The following is a 17,019-nucleotide window of genomic DNA, read 5'->3' on the forward strand; positions in this document are numbered from 1 at the left end:
TGGCTATTAAATACTGCACATTAAAATTGACAAAGCAATAAACAAGCTTCCAGGAGGACAGCCTCCGGTGGAGAGAGCCGACTTGTCAGTGGGTGTATTCTGCTGGGACGTTACTGACGGGCAGTCAGGATGAATATTTAATACCCTCTGGATGCTGCCAAATCCGTTCTCTCCAGTTTTTTATTGCTGACCTGGCAGATGGAGAGAGCTGAGGGCTTTTTCTTGACTTCTGTGAGTCCAGGGCTTGCGACAGTGGCTCTCCTTGTCAGTCTAGTAGGTGACAGGCTGCCCCAACCTTCAGAGGGATTGGCCCCTCCTTTGTTTCAGGAGAACCTGGGAACCTCCATCCCACGTGCATGGGGCTTCTGCCAGCTGGGTATTCAGAGATAGAGTGAGCATGAGAGCAGGAGCCTTCGAGGAGTCCCCAGCCCTCCCCTGACTCCTCAGGCCTCGTTGTCATGGTGACACCAGGTGCACCTGTTTGGAGTCAATGAGCAAGGGTGACTGCTCTGTCTGCAGACAGGTAAGGCAGACGGGGCGTGTATGGGTTACTCCGAATTAGCTGTTTCCACCTCCTAAATGCTGCTACCTTCTCCTTGCCTCCTCCCTCCCAGTGCCTTCCGCAAGCGTGTTTGAGCACCTGCCGTATGCCAGTTTCCATGCTGGGTGCTGCGGCTGCAGAGATGGGTGTGTCCTGGTCCCTGCCTGTCAGGCTGTCCGGAGGCCTGGGAAGAGAGGAGTGCAGGGAAGAATTCCAGGCATGGTAGAGCCAGCCCAGGACATGGGCCATAGGCCTGAAGGGGGAATCGCCTCCATGGCCGTGGGCGGAGGGAAGGAGTGGTGGGGAATTCAGGTGCAGACCAGAGCACGAATAAAGAACCTCACGAGGGAAGAAGCAGCGTGCTGGTTTTGATATGACTGAAGCATGGGGTTGGAGAGAGATTTGTCCCCAGGTAGGTTAGAAAGGGCCATTTGTACATAGCAGTATGGAGGATCACCATTAGTGAAGGTGAAGTAAAGGCAGACCAGACAGCCTGGGTTTCAGTCCTGTTTCTGTCACTTACGAGCGGTGTGACCTTGGGCAAGTGTCTTTGTAGAACTGAGGATAATAATAAACTGAGCAATTAGGGCTTTAGATGGTCCTCAGATTATATGCTCTCTTTTTAATAACAATTTAGAATTGTCTCTCTACTACTCTAAAATAAAATTCATGGACAGTATGACATTCCCACTCACTTAATCTTTAAAAAGTTGTTACAATGCCCCAATTGTGGAGGAAAGGAGAAATTTATAAAATAATATGTTCTAGCGTGTCAGTGCTCAGGGCCAGCTGCTCTGGGAGGCTCAGCCCCACGGTCGATGCTGCAGATGCTGCAGAGGGCAGAGGCACGGCCAGCCTGCCCCTCTGGCTCCCGGGCAGCACCGCCCTCTGGACCAGTGCCTGACATCCTGGGCAACTCTTGCGACAATGCTGAACAAAGTAAATGCCTTCCTTGATTTACCTGGCATATGTTAAAACTATGCAAAAGAAAAAAAAAGTGTACATAGTAAAATGAAAAGTAGGTTCTAGGTGCAGAGACAGTTTTCACTTCTATGGAAATGGTTCCGAAGTCATGCAGGACACAAGGCAGAGCTGTGCTGCACGGAGTCGTCCCAGGCTGGGTTGACGTCATCGCTGGCTCTAGTCCATTCTGTACTTCCCCCGCCTCCGCCCCCACCAGAGACCTCCCACAGCTTTCTGCGGTGTCCCTCGGGGTATCGCTGCCCTGCTAGGCTCTAAAGCTGGTAGCAGCCAGTTCCTCCTTGCAGCTTGGTGGGACTGAGGCTGGAGACCGGAAGACTCTTGAGTACAAGGTTTGAGAAAGAGAAGATGAGGGGCTCAGACAGGCTATGACCGTGGGGAGGGGAGGGCAGGGGGCCAAGGGCGGTGTTTAGGCTGCAGGGACTCGAGGGTGTAGTAGTTGCTTGACTGGCAGGTGCCTTTGCCCCTCCTCCTCTGAGGACAGATGGGATACTAACGTGTGCGCACACGCGTATGTGCGCGTGCGCACGCACGCAGACACTTTTTCCCCATAGCTCTGTCTTCGTTCTCTCCCAGCATTTTGGCTGATTTGCGTCCCTCAATGAGAAAAACCTCTGCTGTCCAGCCACTGGCCCCTTCTGCTCCTAATGATCCTGCTTACTATCACGTCCTCGTAATGAAGAAGAGTCTCCCTTCTCTCCTGCTCCCTCACTGCCCGTCTGCTACCCTCTGGCCTCTGCTCCCATCGCTGCACAGGAACTGCTATCTCCAGAGTTACCTGCGGCCACCTCACTGCCACACGTGTGGCTTCTCAAACTCAGCACATCAGAATTACCTGGAGGGCTGGTGAAGCTGCAGGTCGCTGGGCCGCTGCCGTGGCGGTTGTGAGTCAGTGTCTCCACCCCAGGCGCTGCTGGTGCTGCGTGTCCGCAGGTGGTCAGGAGCTGGTACCCGCTCCGGGCCCCTTGCAGTCTGGTTGGGGCTCACCTTTCCAACTTCATCTACCACACCTGACCACCTGCTCGTCCCTGAATACAGTGCACAGAGATGTTCTCACCTTTGCTCACCTGTCCCCTCTCCCCGGGGTGCCCTTCCTCTCTCCTGCTCTGCCGGGGAACACCTACTCATCTGTTTTCCAGGCCCTCGCTCGGATGTCACACATGGTTGAAAATGTTCTCTCCCCCTTGTCACAATTTCCTGTATGTTTCTGTACCGCCAAGAAAAGCTCAGTCACATCTTTATTCTGTCAACCGTTTATTGTTTGGCAGGTGATTGCATCATCGCCTCTGCCCTTCAGATGCTGATGATTTGGTAGGAAAGAGAAAAACCTTAAAAAAATTAACTTCAACGTAAGGTAGCCACGTGTAAGAGAGCTCTCACGGGGTTTAAGGGAACCCTTTCTTGATGAGAGAAATGAGTTTGGGGTGAGAAGCGCACACACAAAGCAGAACCCGCAGGACAGGTAGGTTGGATAATGAAAGAGCTTCGCTCCTGTGCTGTGCTGGCAGGTGGGGCCTGAGCTGGCAGGTGGGGCCTGAGCTGGCAGGTGGGGCCTGAGCTGGCAGGTGGGGCCTGTGCTGGCAGGTGGGGCCTGAGCTGGCAGGTGGGGCCTGTGCTGGCAGGTGGGGCCTGTGCTGGCAGGTGGGGCCTGAGCTGGCAGGTGGGGCCTGGCCCGTGGCCTCTCTCACCTATCCTTCTGCGGCTTCCTCCCGCTGACTCACTGTTGGGGATTAACCAAGCCTCAGTCCTCAGAATCCTTTCTTTCACTTCTATGTTTATGGCCTAAGTCCATTCACTGACACAGCCAAGGCCAAGGTTTCTCAGGCTTGAAGGGGCAGTTGAACCACCTGGGGACCTTGTGAAAAGGCAGATTCTGGTTCAGGAGGTCTGGGACGGGGCCTGCGAATCAGCATTTCTCACAAGTTCCCAGGCGACACGAATGCCGCCGGTCCATAGACAGTTATTCCCAGTAGCAAGTTTGCCACTTATGTTTGGCAGTTCTTGATCTGACATGGAGCTTTGAACATGGGGCTGAGCCTGGAAACCAAAAAGAAAGGGGAATAGTGAAAATGTAGGCTGTGTTGATTAGATACCAGCCTCTGTGCTAAACACTTTCTGTAGAACATTGCTTTTCATCTGCACAGCCCTCCTATGAGGTGAGTGCTCTGACTGTTCTCATCTTGCAGATGAAAATACCTACAGTTCTTAAGGGGGCTGGGCTCTCCTAACCCCAGGAGGAAGGTGGAGCAGGCAGGCCGCACATCGCCCAGGGCAGTGCTGGGCAGGACGTGGGAGTGCTTCCTAATTAGTCGTGCAGGCTGCCGTCTCCCCTGGGCTCCAGGAAAGGTCCTCCTTGTCCTTGAGATGTGAGGGGAAATTCAGAGCACAGAGTAGGAGCTGACCGCTCGCCCCTCATCAAACATGCGCCAAATTTCAAAAATGCCTCTCTTTCAAGCTGTTCAAGACTTCACAATATTTTGACATGGAAAGGAGAACAAAAAATGGAAATGCTTTGAAACATTTCTCTTCCTTGGATTTTTGTTCCCAGACCACGTGACTGAGTTGAAGTTTAGTCATAGGAACCCAGTTTAACATATGCAGTTACTATAGCAATGGAGGTTTCCTTAGTAACAGTTGCAAAAATAAATCTGGGCCCAATTAATAATACATTTTAAAGCTCTTTCTAATCTACACTGAGCAACCCAGTTTTGTTGGCCAAGAACCAGATGATTCAGGTGGTATCATTTGCTCTGATACAGATATCATTTGCATGCAGTGAATTGGGTTGGAAAGGAATGAAAAGGGAGCTGGTTGTTTTAAGTATTAGAGGCATTGGATCTGCAAAGTCTACGGGCAAGCAAATGGGAATCCAGTTTCCAGAGCTTGGGCACTTATCAGTAAAGCCTTCCCCGAATCCCACTGGCCTGAGGACTTCGTAGGTTTAGAGAAGGAAGAAGGCAGGAGATGGGGCTTTTCCCCAAAAAGAGATGAAACCTGAAAGGTGGGGTCGTGGGCCATGGGATTTCTCTCAGATGGGTGCTGGGTGCGTTTCTGCTGGCTTGAGAAGGTCTCTGGGTGTGAGTTCAGCTTCCTTTGTGAAGAGTGTCACCTGACTTAGCACGAGAGACACAGCCTCAGGGTCGCTTTTGTAGTCATGGTTTTGGGTATCGGATTCTGCCGTACTCAGCTCGCTGAATCAACTCAGCCACTCAGAACCTTTGTCTGTGCCTTACCCAGTGCCCAGGTGACAGTCTGGAGCTTTCAGGAGTTTCAGTTGCCTTGGCACGTGGGACTCAGACCTTGATGCTGTCTTTCCACACCAAGCTCCAAGCAAGCCAGCCGGCTAGTGCTGGCAGAGAAGGCCCAATCCTGTGTCTGGATCAAGAGACTGACCAGCAGGGATGCTGGAGACCGGCCCTGGCCAACCTGCCCTGGCCTCCCCTCTGGGCAGGCTCGTTGGAGGAAGCCCAGCTCACTTGCCCTGCTGCGGTCTGTGCCATGCCCTGGGTTTCCTTCTCAACTGCTGAGTGATTTGGTCTTCAAAGAGCAAAGTGTCAAGAGAGCGGTTAGAGTGGAATGATGATTGTGTGATTAGCTCCCTAAGAGGAACTTGAAATTGTGACTTTTTCCCTTTTTTTTTTTCTTCTTATTTTCAGTAGGGGCAGACGGTGGGTAGAGGAAGCAGAGCCAAGTATAATAATGATGGAGTGGGTGAGATCTCAGATTACCTTCATAAGATATATTGCATCAGACCATGGCTTCTTGCCACCTTAAAGGAGAGTGCGGTCATTAATTAGGGGGCAGGGGGCCCTCGGCAGTCTGCCCTCCACTTCTGGTTTTGGAGCAGGATAGCGAGGGGAAGGGGAGGCTGGAGTTGGCTCTGTTCTGTCCTGTTGCTTATCATTTTCTTCTTCATCTTCTCCCTCCCTCTCCCTTAAGCAGAACACCTCAGCATCCTTTAACCACCTGCTGCCATGTTTCTCCAGCCCACTCTCGATCACTCACCCACTCACACATCTCAGCAAACATTGATCAAGTGCTTCCCAAAGCCCAGGCTCTAGGGGTGCAGTGATGAGAACGTCCCCAGGCAGGATGTATTCTTCAGGGCACCCCCACCACTGAGCCTCATGAAGAGCACTGAGTGGGTGCACTCTGAATATTTGCAGATAGAACGGGAAAAGCTTGTTTTCTCTTGGGGGGCTCACAGACTAGGGTGGGAGTGAGACGTTAGGAAAAACAGCCTGAAGATACATACGAATACTGATGAAAGCGCAAGGGAGGGGCATCTGACCCCGAAGGCTGTGAGTGAGGAGAGAAGGACTCAAGGATGAGTAGAGAGCAGGGTCAGAGGGGAGATGGTAGGAGACAGATAGAGACGACAGCTGAGCAGACCAGAGCTTAGGGGGAAACTGCATGGGGAGACGTGGTGTGGGTGTCAGGGATAGGGCGTGGACCTGAGTGAGGACAGTAGGGTGAGGGCCCCCGGATCCCGGAGGGACTTTGTACTGTGAAAGGAATTTTTTTTTCTTTATAATCTATAAGCAGTTGAGAGCCATTAAATTTAAAAAAAATTTTTTAAATTGAAGTTGGTTTACAATGTTGTTTCAGTTTCAGGTACATAGCAAAGTGATTCAGTAATCACTTTTTCAGATTCCTTTCCATTACAGGTTATTATGAGATACTGAATATAGTTCCCTGTGCTATACAGTAGGTTCTTGTTATTTATTTTATATATAGTAGTGTATATATGATAACCCCAAACTCCTAATTTATCCCTCCCCTCCTTTCTCTTTTGGTAACCATAAGTTTATTTACTATGTCTGTGAGTCTATTTCTGGTTTGTAAATAAGTTCATCTGTATCATTTTTTTTCAGATTCCACATATAAGTGATAACATATGATATTTGTCTTTCTCTGTCTGATACCCCTTACTTAATATAATAATCTGTAGTTCTATCCACGTTGCTGCAAATGACATGATTTCATTCTTTTTTATGGCTGAGAAATATTTCATTATATACATACACCATATCTGTATCTAGTCATTGTCGATGGGCATTTAGGTTGCTTCCATGTCTTTGCTAGTATAAAATAGTGCTGCTGTGAACACTGGGGTGCATGCATCTTTTCAAAATTTTTTCCAGATATATGCCCAGGAGAGGGATTGCTGGCTTATATGGTAACTTTTTTAGTTTAAGGAATCTCCATACTGTTTTCCATAGTGGCTGCACCCATTTGCTTTCCCACCAACAGTGTAGGAGGGTTCCCTTCACACCCTCTCTAGCTTTGGTCATTTGTAGAATTTTGAATGATGGCCATTCTGACTGGTGTGAGGTGATACCTCGTTGTAGTTTTGATCTGCGTTTCTATAATAATTGGTGATGTTGAGCATCTTCTCATGTGCTTACTGGCCATCTGTACGTCTTCTTTGGAAAAGTGTCTATTTAGGACTTCTGCCCATTTTTCGATTGAGTTTTTTTATTTATTATTAAACTGTATGAAATGTTTGTTTGCATATTTTGGAGCCATTAAACTTTGCAACTAGGGGGATGATATGGGCAGGTGTGTGTTTCAGCTGGATTCCCCCCAGAGGCCATGTGATGGTGGGGGGAGCAGGCAGGAGACCAGGAGAGATGGTGAGGACCTAAGCTGGGGTGAGGCAGGGAGGAAACAGATGGAGGGATGTTTGGGGTGCAGTTGGTTCTGTGCCGCTGTCCTCATGCCTTTGGAGGATGCCCATCAGTGTTCAGTCCTCTAGGAACTGTGCTGGGCAAAACCGAGCAGGCAGCCTGGAGGCGGGATTTGGGACGGCCCCGCTTGTAGGAATGTGTAGTGACGCTGTGAGTCTGCTGAGGCGCCCTCTTTTCCTTTGCAGTGACAAAGTTGCAGGTGAGCAAATCCAAGAGAACCCTCACCCTGGTGGAGAACAGGCCCATCCAGCTGAACTGCTCAGTCAAGTCCCAGACCAGCCAGAACTCCCACTTCGCTGTGCTCTGGTACGTCCACAAGCCCTCGGACGCCGACGGCAAGCTCATCCTCAAAACCACCCACAACTCCGCCTTTGAGTACGGCACCTACGCGGAGGAGGAGGGCCTGAGGGCCAGGCTGCAGTTTGAGAGGCATGTGTCCGGGGGCCTGTTCAGCCTCACTGTCCAGAGAGCTGAGGTCAGCGACAGCGGCAGCTACTACTGCCACGTGGAGGAGTGGCTGCTGAGCCCCAACTATGCCTGGTACAAGCTGGCAGAGGAGGTTTCAGGGCGCACAGAAGTCACCGTGAAGCAGCCAGGTAAGGACAGAGGTTGCCGCTAGCCTGAGCCAGTTGGCTGGGAGACTGCCTGTGGCGGGTGCGGGGCTCTGCAGGGCCCACCCTGGATGTGGGTACATTACATAGAGCATTATCCTTGTGCACCGTGGGTGCGGTACATAGAGCATCATCCTCGTGCACTGTGGGTGCGGTACGTAGAGCATCATCCTCGTGCACCGTGGGCCCACCCATTTGACCTAGTGTGTCCTGGTGCTGATGGTGAACTCAGAGGAGCATCCCTGGCTCTCCTGCTGTGGACAGCATCTTCACCAGGGAGAGGCCCAAGGGTCAGCTGTGGTTCCCAAGATGCTGCAAGGCAGGATCCCTGGCAGTGCCTGGATCTCCTTCTGGGTTTGCAGTGTGCACCTTAGATCTTGGGCCAGTGCCATCTCCATACCCAGGACTCCTGCCTAGAAGGCATCTTCTGGTTTCCTGCATCTGCTTCCCTCTTCTTCCTTACCATCCTACCCCAGACCGGGGTTGAGCCCTTTCTGTCTCCAAACCGAATCACCACTTGACCCCAGCTTGGACCCTGTTGGGTGCAGCCTTATTCTGTTCATATTCTGCTACATGACAGTTGATGTCTGACCTCTGCTGGAATACTTCCAGGAACAGAGAGCTTACTACCTCCCCAGGCCTCAGTTCCACATTTGGGCAGCCTTGCTTGTTAAAAAGTTCCCCTCCCTGTAATTTCCCGCTCAGGTTTTAGGTCTGCCCCAGAACAACCCAAGATTAGTCTGAGTTACATCCTTTCAAATATGTGAAGGGAGCTCCTGTGTGCCCCTGTCAGTCTCCCCTTCTCTTTGTTGAAAAGCTCTAGTTCTTTGAACTTCTCACATAATGTGTCCTTAAGCTCCCTTTTCATCCCTCATTCCTGTATGCCCTACAGTTTGTTGTTGTCTCTACCTGTACTTCCTGATGGGCTGTGGGATGCTATGTTGCCAGCCGAGTCTCATCTCCATGCCTTTACTTATGCTGCCCTCTCCTCCTAGAATGCACCTCTCCTGCCGCTTCTCCCTTGTCTCCACCCCATTCCTAAGACTTCATTCAGCACTGCCTCCAGGAAGCCCTCCCTGATTTCTCCTGTATCACCAAGGATCCTACTTTTCTTCTCTTCTCTACTGTAAGCACTTAAGGGCAGGACTGTATCTTTGTATCTCCTGCCACTGGCATGGCACCCTTCATAAATATTGGTTAAAAAAGGAATGAATGGTTGCTTTCCTGGACAACCCAGGGCCTTCGTACTTGCTGTTCTCTTAGCCTGGAACGTGTTGACCATGGATATCCATCTATCTCTTTCTTCTCTGGAGAGGTGTTCCTAGCTCCTTTAACTAAAATCACACCCTAGTCACTCCGTATCCCCATTCCCCACCCCCTTTGTAGCTTGTCACCACCTGGCATACTATTCATACATAAGTAATTATGAAATACTTGTTCGTATTTATAGTTATGGAAGTTCATTTATCATCGGTTATTAGGTAGGACTTGTTCAGTGGACGGGAAGTTATTATGAGTTCAGATTCACTGGACAGGAAGCCCCATGAGTGAACACAAGTCCTGTGTTCTTCACCGTTCTGTTCTCACGGCTTGTCTGCCAGGAGGCCTCAGGAAAAGTTTATTCTGTAAGCAAATGGAACCAGATGCAGAATTCCAGACGTGGCCTGGCCCACAGAATGCCGTGGGGTCGGTACCTCCTTTTCTCAGGATGTTGGATTTCTCAGACTGCCCCAATCCAGGGACTCTCATCGGCCTCACAGTGACATTTTATGCCGACCCTTCTGGTGCATAAAATAGGAAGCTCTGGTCTCAGTGATGCCTGTTGGTATTTCCAGTGACCTACATCCCGCCTTCAGGCCAGTCCCTGGGGCTTTTGAAAACTGAAGGTTGCCTCGAGGCCCACAGATGTGCTGCTGGGTTTCTGTTCTTCCTGTTTTTAGTTCTGACCGTTTTCTCCACTGGGAGGATGGGTTCACCCCTCCCCCACCGTGTGTTTCCTCTTAGTCATCATCCTTCTTTTCCCTTTTCTCACTTGTGCTGAAACTAAGAGGTTCACGGTGGATCCTAAATGTATCGTGGGCATTTCCCCACTGGCGATTACGGACTTTCAGCGAGCTCACTGGGGCAGTGCACAAGGCTCCTTGTCAAAACACAGTTAGTGAAATCTCTGTTTATGGGGAATATTAACACTGTAAATAGAAAACTTACAGGACAGTTTAAAGCAACACATTTCCTTTTTTCAGTTGAAATTTTTAGTTTGTTTTTCTTTTATTGTTTTTTTCTACCCTGCTGCTTGTCGCTTCTCCCTCTCCACCCCCCCCCTTTTTTTTTTATAAGAAAGCATACATTTATAGAGCTTTTGGAAAATACTAGAAAAGCACAAAGGAGAAAAAAATCTTTCAACCAGAGGCAACTAGAGTTAACATCTTCCCATGTGTATATTTTGAGAGACTGATTATTTAAAATATATTCTCTGTCTTTTTTTTTAAATTTTTTGATCTTTTATTATAGAAGTAATCATGTGCATTATAAAACATTCTGGCAGTACTGAAGTGGAGAAGTGAAAAGTGAAGGTACACGGCCCACCCCCTTCTCAGGTATCACTCAGGAGGGGTTCTGTGCATTTACAGTTTCATAGCTTTTCAACCCCTCTGGTCCAGAGAGGCTCCTTCGGGCCTTTTGTGAAAATGCAAATGTGCTTTCAGGACATACCATGGTTAATGACACTTTTTCTCTGGAGAAGAATCTGATTGGCTGAGATTTCAAACCACCATCAATATCAGTCTTTACTGATGGCAGATCAATTCTGCTCCTGCCTTGAGAGGGAACCCACATGGGTTTTTGTGTTTTTTTTTTTTTGGTAGAGAAAGTAAGAACCACAATTCTTCGGGCCAGCTCGAGAACATATTAAATTGGGTTTTCCCTGCAGTTCTTTTGAGGTTGACAGCCCAGCATGTTCTAGCCTTCATGTGGTCAGTTTGAAGGATTTGCTCTTGCTTTGAGCCGGGCTCTCACCATGCCCTTTCCTTCCCTTACTGGCCACCCCATCCAGTCGGCCATATTCTTCATGGTCTGCTGTCACTGGATGTGCAATCACCTACCATGCATGCTTGTCCTCTCCTAAGCATCTGAACTAATGAGGGTAATAAATTAGGGGACAGCTGTTACTGTAACAGTGAATTGCCTGAAACTCAGGCACTGAGACCCATAATCAAGAGCTCAGAACGTGCAGGGTGCACATCTGAGAAACGCTTCTCGCTAATTGAGCGTGCTGCTGGCCGCCTGTGTTCGGAAGGCACCTGGTCACCCGTGCTTGGAAAGGGTGCGTGCCAAGTGGCTCTTTGCTTTCTTGTTGCCCACATCTCTTTCCTCGCTTTCCAGACAGCCGCCTGAAGCTCAGCCAGGCGCAGGGGAACCTGTCGGTTCTGGAGACGCGGCAGGTGCAGCTGGAGTGCGTGGTCCTGAACCGCACGAGCGCCGCTTCCCAGCTGGTGGTGGAGTGGTTCGTGTGGAAGCCCAACCACCCGGAGCGGGAGACCGTGGCCCGCCTCAGTCGCGATGCCACCTTCCACTACGGAGAGCAGGCGGCGAAAAACAACCTGAAGGGCCGGCTGCACGTGGAGAGCCCGTCCCCGGGCGTGTACCGGCTCTTCATCCAGAACGTGGCGGTGCAGGACAGCGGGACCTACAGCTGCCGCGTGGAGGAGTGGCTGCCCAGCCCCGGCGGCATCTGGTACAAACGCGCGGAGGACACTGCCGGCCAGACCGCTGTTCGGGTCTCGCGACCAGGTAAGGGTTAACACCCCCAGGCTTCCACCCGCTTTGGTGGTTCCTCTCCAAGTGTGCCATTTTATGTGCTGCGTCAAATTAGTTAATTTTAAAATTAACTAATTGTTAATGAAATTAACAAAAGTAATTGTTATATATATGAGCATTTACATTTTGCATTTGCGTTCATAACTATCTTAAATTTTTTTTCCCTAGTGAATGGAAAATTGCACATCTGGCTTTGGCCTAAGGTGATTCTGTTTCTTAACTAGAATAACATTTTTCATTGATTCCAGAGCCTAGGATATTTTTTTTGAAGGATATGTTCAGAGTAAGATAAGTGGCAAAAATCCTGTTAAGAGTGGCCTTGTGGTTCAGAAAATTCAGCTTGTGGATTTTCAGTGGAAAAGAATTGATTCACATGATTTAAATAGAAAAAGGTGAAGTCACTGCAGCCTTTACGCTCTCACTTCCTAATAATTTTATTGGTATTAATGACTGTCTTTTATGTGGCCTGGTGTTTTTCTTGTCTTTGTTGTTTTTAAAGTACCCACATGCACATAATTACTAGGTAGAATTACTGTCACACATTCAAACATACAATTAAAGCAAGGATGCGCAGGGTGCCTGTGTCTTCCGCAGCAGCACATCATCCTTCATCCACATCAGAGCAGAGAGTCAGTGTTCCTCAGAAGGACAGGGAGCAGGAATGAGCTGTGATGTGTGTTGTGGGAATGCTCTGTCCTGTGTTCCCAACATCGAATGTTCCTATTGGTGGTCGTTGGTTGGAAGCTTTTGTAATGTTTTCACATCTCAGTCGAGCAGCTCTTTTTTTTTGGTGGAACCCTGGAGCTTCCTGGTTGTGCTAACCCTACACATCACAGGACACACTTTGGGGAATGATTACATGTTTGTTACAAGAGAGATGTTATCTCGCTCCTCCTTGTCTTGCCTAAGCTACAGGGAAATCGCCTCTGCTTTTAACAGAGTCACTCATGTTTCCCTGAAGCTTTTTTTTTCTTTTTACTTTGCCTAGCAGCAGCTTGCTTGTCTTTTCCCAAAGGTAAAATGGTAGATACAGCAGCTGAACACCCACCTTCTCCTCCAGCTCTCACCCATTTTGCAGATCACCACACTGAGGCCTCAGGTGGTATAGGAAGAGACAGCCAGCTACATCCCAGCCACAGTGAGGCTATTTACGTTCAGTCCTTACCCGGAGTGGTAGGTTTTACCAACAAGGGAACTGAAACATGAAGAGAAATGCCCCACAGCTAGTGCATCACAGAGCGGACTGGGGTGGTCACTGCGTCTCCTGCCCGCCACACTGTGTGCTCACATCGTGGCCCTTCAGTCTGCAACCCTGTGTCGGCCTTGTGTTCAGACAATTGAGTAGCCTGGCTCAGCCAGCCCGCCTGCCCGCCTGCCTGCCTTCCCTGATTATCTAAGATCATCATGCTAATAACAAAGCATTTGGAAAACAGAAAAGTATAGTTTTGAAAAGGAAAGTTATCTGTAATCTCACTGCTTACATATCCTCAGACTCTCTCTCTTAGCAAAGTCATGATCTCACTGTTTCCTGTGATTTTTTTTCCCTGCCCGGCATTCTTTTGTGAGCCTTTTCCCCACATCACTGAAGACATTTCACGACCACGTTTTCACTGGTTGCCTAACATTTGTTATGTGCATGTGCCTCAAAGCCTTGCTTCTGAGGTGTCAGTTGAACATACAGAAGACATGAAATAACAGAACTGTAAGAGTTAGATTAAGAATCGCTTGCATTGTTTAGGGGCGACCAAAGTATGAAATACTCGAACTGGGTGAGACTGTAGCTGAGTAGATTAGTAGTTGTGTCTGTCTCATACGACTAGGGAAGAGAGAACTACATGCCTCACAGCCAGAGTTGTTGGTCAAGGTCACAGCATGGGAGCATCAGCCCATGACATCAGGAAGGGGTAGGGACAAATTTTTTCTTGTGGCTTACCCATGGAAAAGGAAGGGAAGAGTGTCAAAGTCTGACCAGGGAGATGGATCAGCCTCTTCTAGAAGAGGGCAGACATGGGGAACCCAGTTGGTAGAGAGGTGTGTTCAGGGGAGGAGGGTTGTGAGAAGGTAGGAATGAATTTCATTCAAAAAACTTGTATCGAGTCATTAATGTAGGTAAGGTGCTTGAAGGAGCCCCGAAAAATTGTAAGCTCTAGACGAGACTACAGTAAAGGGAGAAAAGATGGCGGGGGCCCTTCCAGGGAACTGAATGTCCTGCGGTCTCTGCCCGCCACCCCTCCAGCCTCTTCCTGTCCCCCGTGAGAGCCGGGCTGGTGCGCTCTGCCCACCCCTGTGGCCGGTTCCTAAGTCTCGGTGTCCAGCGGTGCACACGAAATTCCAGATGTGCCGAGGGGGACGTGGAGGGGCCTGGGAGAGCCCCACAAAAGCAGTGGCAACTCCAGCTTTGTGTTCACCTGCAAGCAACATTAGCCAATTCATTGAAAGCCCAGGGCAGCTTGGGAAGTGCTCCTGTTTGGTCGTCATCCAAGTAGAATCCGAGTGGGTCTCTGCTTCTGTGGATGCTACCGTGGCATCTTTCACAAGCAGATCATAAGCAGAACCAAAGGGAGGCCTTTTAGGAGGTAGGGAGTGAATTATTTTTTTCCAGCCTACCCCAAGGAGCCAAAACCGCAAAACAGAGAAACAGATACAGCTGTCTGGTGGTGTCTATGCAATGTGACTCACCAGCTCAGGTATCTCTCCAGGGCTGTTCTGTGTCTCCCACCTCAGTCAGGAGGACACTCTGTCATCCTGGGGGGTCCGTGCTCAGGGTAAGGAACCCTTTCAGGTTTATTGTCTGTTGTTTGGCTTTAGTCCTTAGAGAATAGCTACCTCCTTGGGCTCCCTGTGGTATAGGTAATGATCTCCACACACACAGTTTAAATTCAAAAGCTGTTGAGGGTGTGATCTGTTTCTCAGGGCCACCATAACAGATTGGCACCAACTCTGCAGCTTAAAACAACAGAAACTTTCTCTCTTCCAGTTCTGGAGGCGAGACGTGTGAAAGCAAAGTATCATCAGGGCCATGCTCCCCCTGCGGGCTCTAGGGAGGAGTCCTTCCTTGCCTCCTCTAGCTCCTCGTGGCCCCAGGTGTCCCTGGCTTGTAGCTGCATCACACCGGTCTCTGCCTCCGTCTTCCCGTGTCCCGTGTCCCTCTCCTCATGTGTCTCTGTGCCTTCTTCTCTTATATGTAGCCCTACCCGAAATCCACTGGGAGTGCATCTTAACTAGTTACCTCTGTGAAGACCCTATTTCCAATTAAGGAAATTTGGAGGGTCCACGTGGTCATGAATGTTGGGGGATACTCTTTAAACTCTGCAAAGGGGTTACAGTGAGGATAAGTGTCCCTCCCTCCCCGCGTTCCTATAAGCATCCCGTAACCAGCGTCCTATGAATTGCTCCACAGATACTCCACACAAGTATAAGCAGAATGGTCTGTCAGAATAAAACGTGTTTTCTGTTTTCTTCCACACGATGATACGCAGAGTACAGTGTTCTGTACTCTGACAATTTTTCTCTAATCTCCTTCCATATCCCTGCATATAGCACCCTCTCATTCCTTTCAATAGATGCATAGAATTTTCTTGTGTATTACTATATTACTGGAACATATTTAGTGGTGGACATTTAGGTTGTTAGATTTTTTTTTAATTAAAAATTTTTTTTCATTATTTTTTGGGGGGCGGTAATTAATTTTATTTATTTATTTTTAGAGGAGGTACTGGGTATTGAACCCAGGACCTCATGCATGCTAAGCCTGTGCTCTACCATTTGAGCTATATCCTCCCTGCCTAGGTTTTTTGGTTTTTTTTTCCCCTTAATTGAAGGGAAACATTCAATTCGCAATGATTCACAATGTTGTGTTAGTTCCTGGTGTACAGCATAGTGATTCAGATATATATATATATATACACACATATACACACACACACACACACACACACATATCCTTTTTCATATTTTTCATTATAGGTTATTACAAGATATTGAATATAGCTCCCTGTGCTATACAGTGGGACCTTGTTGTTTATCTATTTTATATATAGTAGTTTGTATCTGCAAATCTCAAACTCCTAATTTATCCTGCCCTCCCCTTTCCCCTTTGGTAACTGTAAGTTTGTTTTCTATGTCTGTGAGTCTGTTTCTGTTTTGTAAATAAGTTCATTTGTGTCAGTTTTTTTTGATTCCACATATAAGGGATATCATCTCATATTTGTCTTTCTGTCTGACTTACTTCACTTAGTGTGATAATCTCTAGGTCCATCCACATTTTTGCAAATGGCATTATTTCATTCTTTTTTATGGCTGAGTAGTATTCCATTGTATATATACACCACATCTTTATCCAGTCATCTGTCAGTGAACATTTAAGTTGCTTCTCTGTCTGTTATAAATATTGCTGCTGTGAACATTGGGGTGTATGTATCTTTAGGTTGTTTTGAGCAGAAATTAAAACAGCCTTGTCTCTCCCAGATGCTGCTCTGCAGGTGGACACAGTGGTCCCCAATGCCACAGTGTCTGAGAAGGCAGCTTTCCAGCTGGATTGTAGCATCGTGTCTCGCTCCAGCCAGGACTCCCGCTTCGCTGTAGCCTGGTACTCCCTGAGGACTAAAGCTACAGGGAAAAGGGGTGGCCTTGGCCTGGAAGATGGAGAGGAGGAAGAGGAGGAGGGGGAGGATGAGGAGGAAGAGGAGGAGGAGGAGGAAGAAGACCCAACAGAGCGGACAGCCCTGCTGAGCGTGGGCCCCGACGCTGTCTTTGGCCCAGAGGGCAGCCCCTGGGAGGGCAGGCTTCGCTTCCAGAGGCTCTCCCCGCTGCTCTACCGGCTCACAGTGCTGCAGGCAAGCCCTCAGGACACGGGGAACTACTCCTGCCGTGTGGAGGAGTGGCTGCCCAGCCCTCAGAAGGAATGGTACCGGCTGACAGAGGAGGAGTCAGCCCCCATCGGCATCCGTGTTCTGGACACAAGTGAGTTTTGCCAGTTTTCAGGAGAAAGATGTCACTGTCGAGTCCAGCTGTCTGAAAGATAAACTCAGAGCTCGATGGTGAATTCATAAGCAGTTTTCTTACCTGTTATGGGTGTTTAGGATTTGACATACCCGTTTATATAACTGACCCTTGATTGCCCTTGCAAAGAAGAAGAGCAGGAATTAAAGTGATAATATACCCTCTAGTCTTTATAATAAACTTGATGCTCTGCCAGATTGTATTTTAGTAAAATTTCATTATACACGCATATTGTTAGATATTACTTTGTTACTCATTAGAATATCCAACTGAGTCTCTCTTCCGTGAATTAGCAACATGAGAGAGAGAAAAAAACAAAATGAAGTCTGAGTACCTCACTGCCATTCTCTTTTTCTCAGGTTCCTGGGTCATTTTTATT

At 48.7% G+C, this 17,019-nt stretch overlaps 1 protein-coding gene across 3 annotated transcripts in view; it reads left to right on the forward strand.

Moving 5' to 3' along the window:
• Positions 1-17,019, forward strand: part of IGSF3 (immunoglobulin superfamily member 3) — a 96,790-nt gene that overhangs the window by 75,216 nt on the left and 4,555 nt on the right. For all 3 annotated transcript variants that reach the window (XM_031680541.2, XM_031680539.2, XM_072967932.1), the window contains 3 exons: positions 7,398-7,808; positions 11,205-11,612; positions 16,107-16,601. In XM_031680541.2, coding sequence (XP_031536401.2) covers positions 7,398-7,808; positions 11,205-11,612; positions 16,107-16,601 — 1,314 coding nt within the window. The remainder of the gene's footprint in view (positions 1-7,397; positions 7,809-11,204; positions 11,613-16,106; positions 16,602-17,019) is intronic.

The sequence above is a fragment of the Vicugna pacos genome, chromosome 9 (genome assembly GCF_048564905.1).
Source record: "Vicugna pacos chromosome 9, VicPac4, whole genome shotgun sequence".
NCBI lineage: Eukaryota > Metazoa > Chordata > Mammalia > Artiodactyla > Camelidae > Vicugna > Vicugna pacos.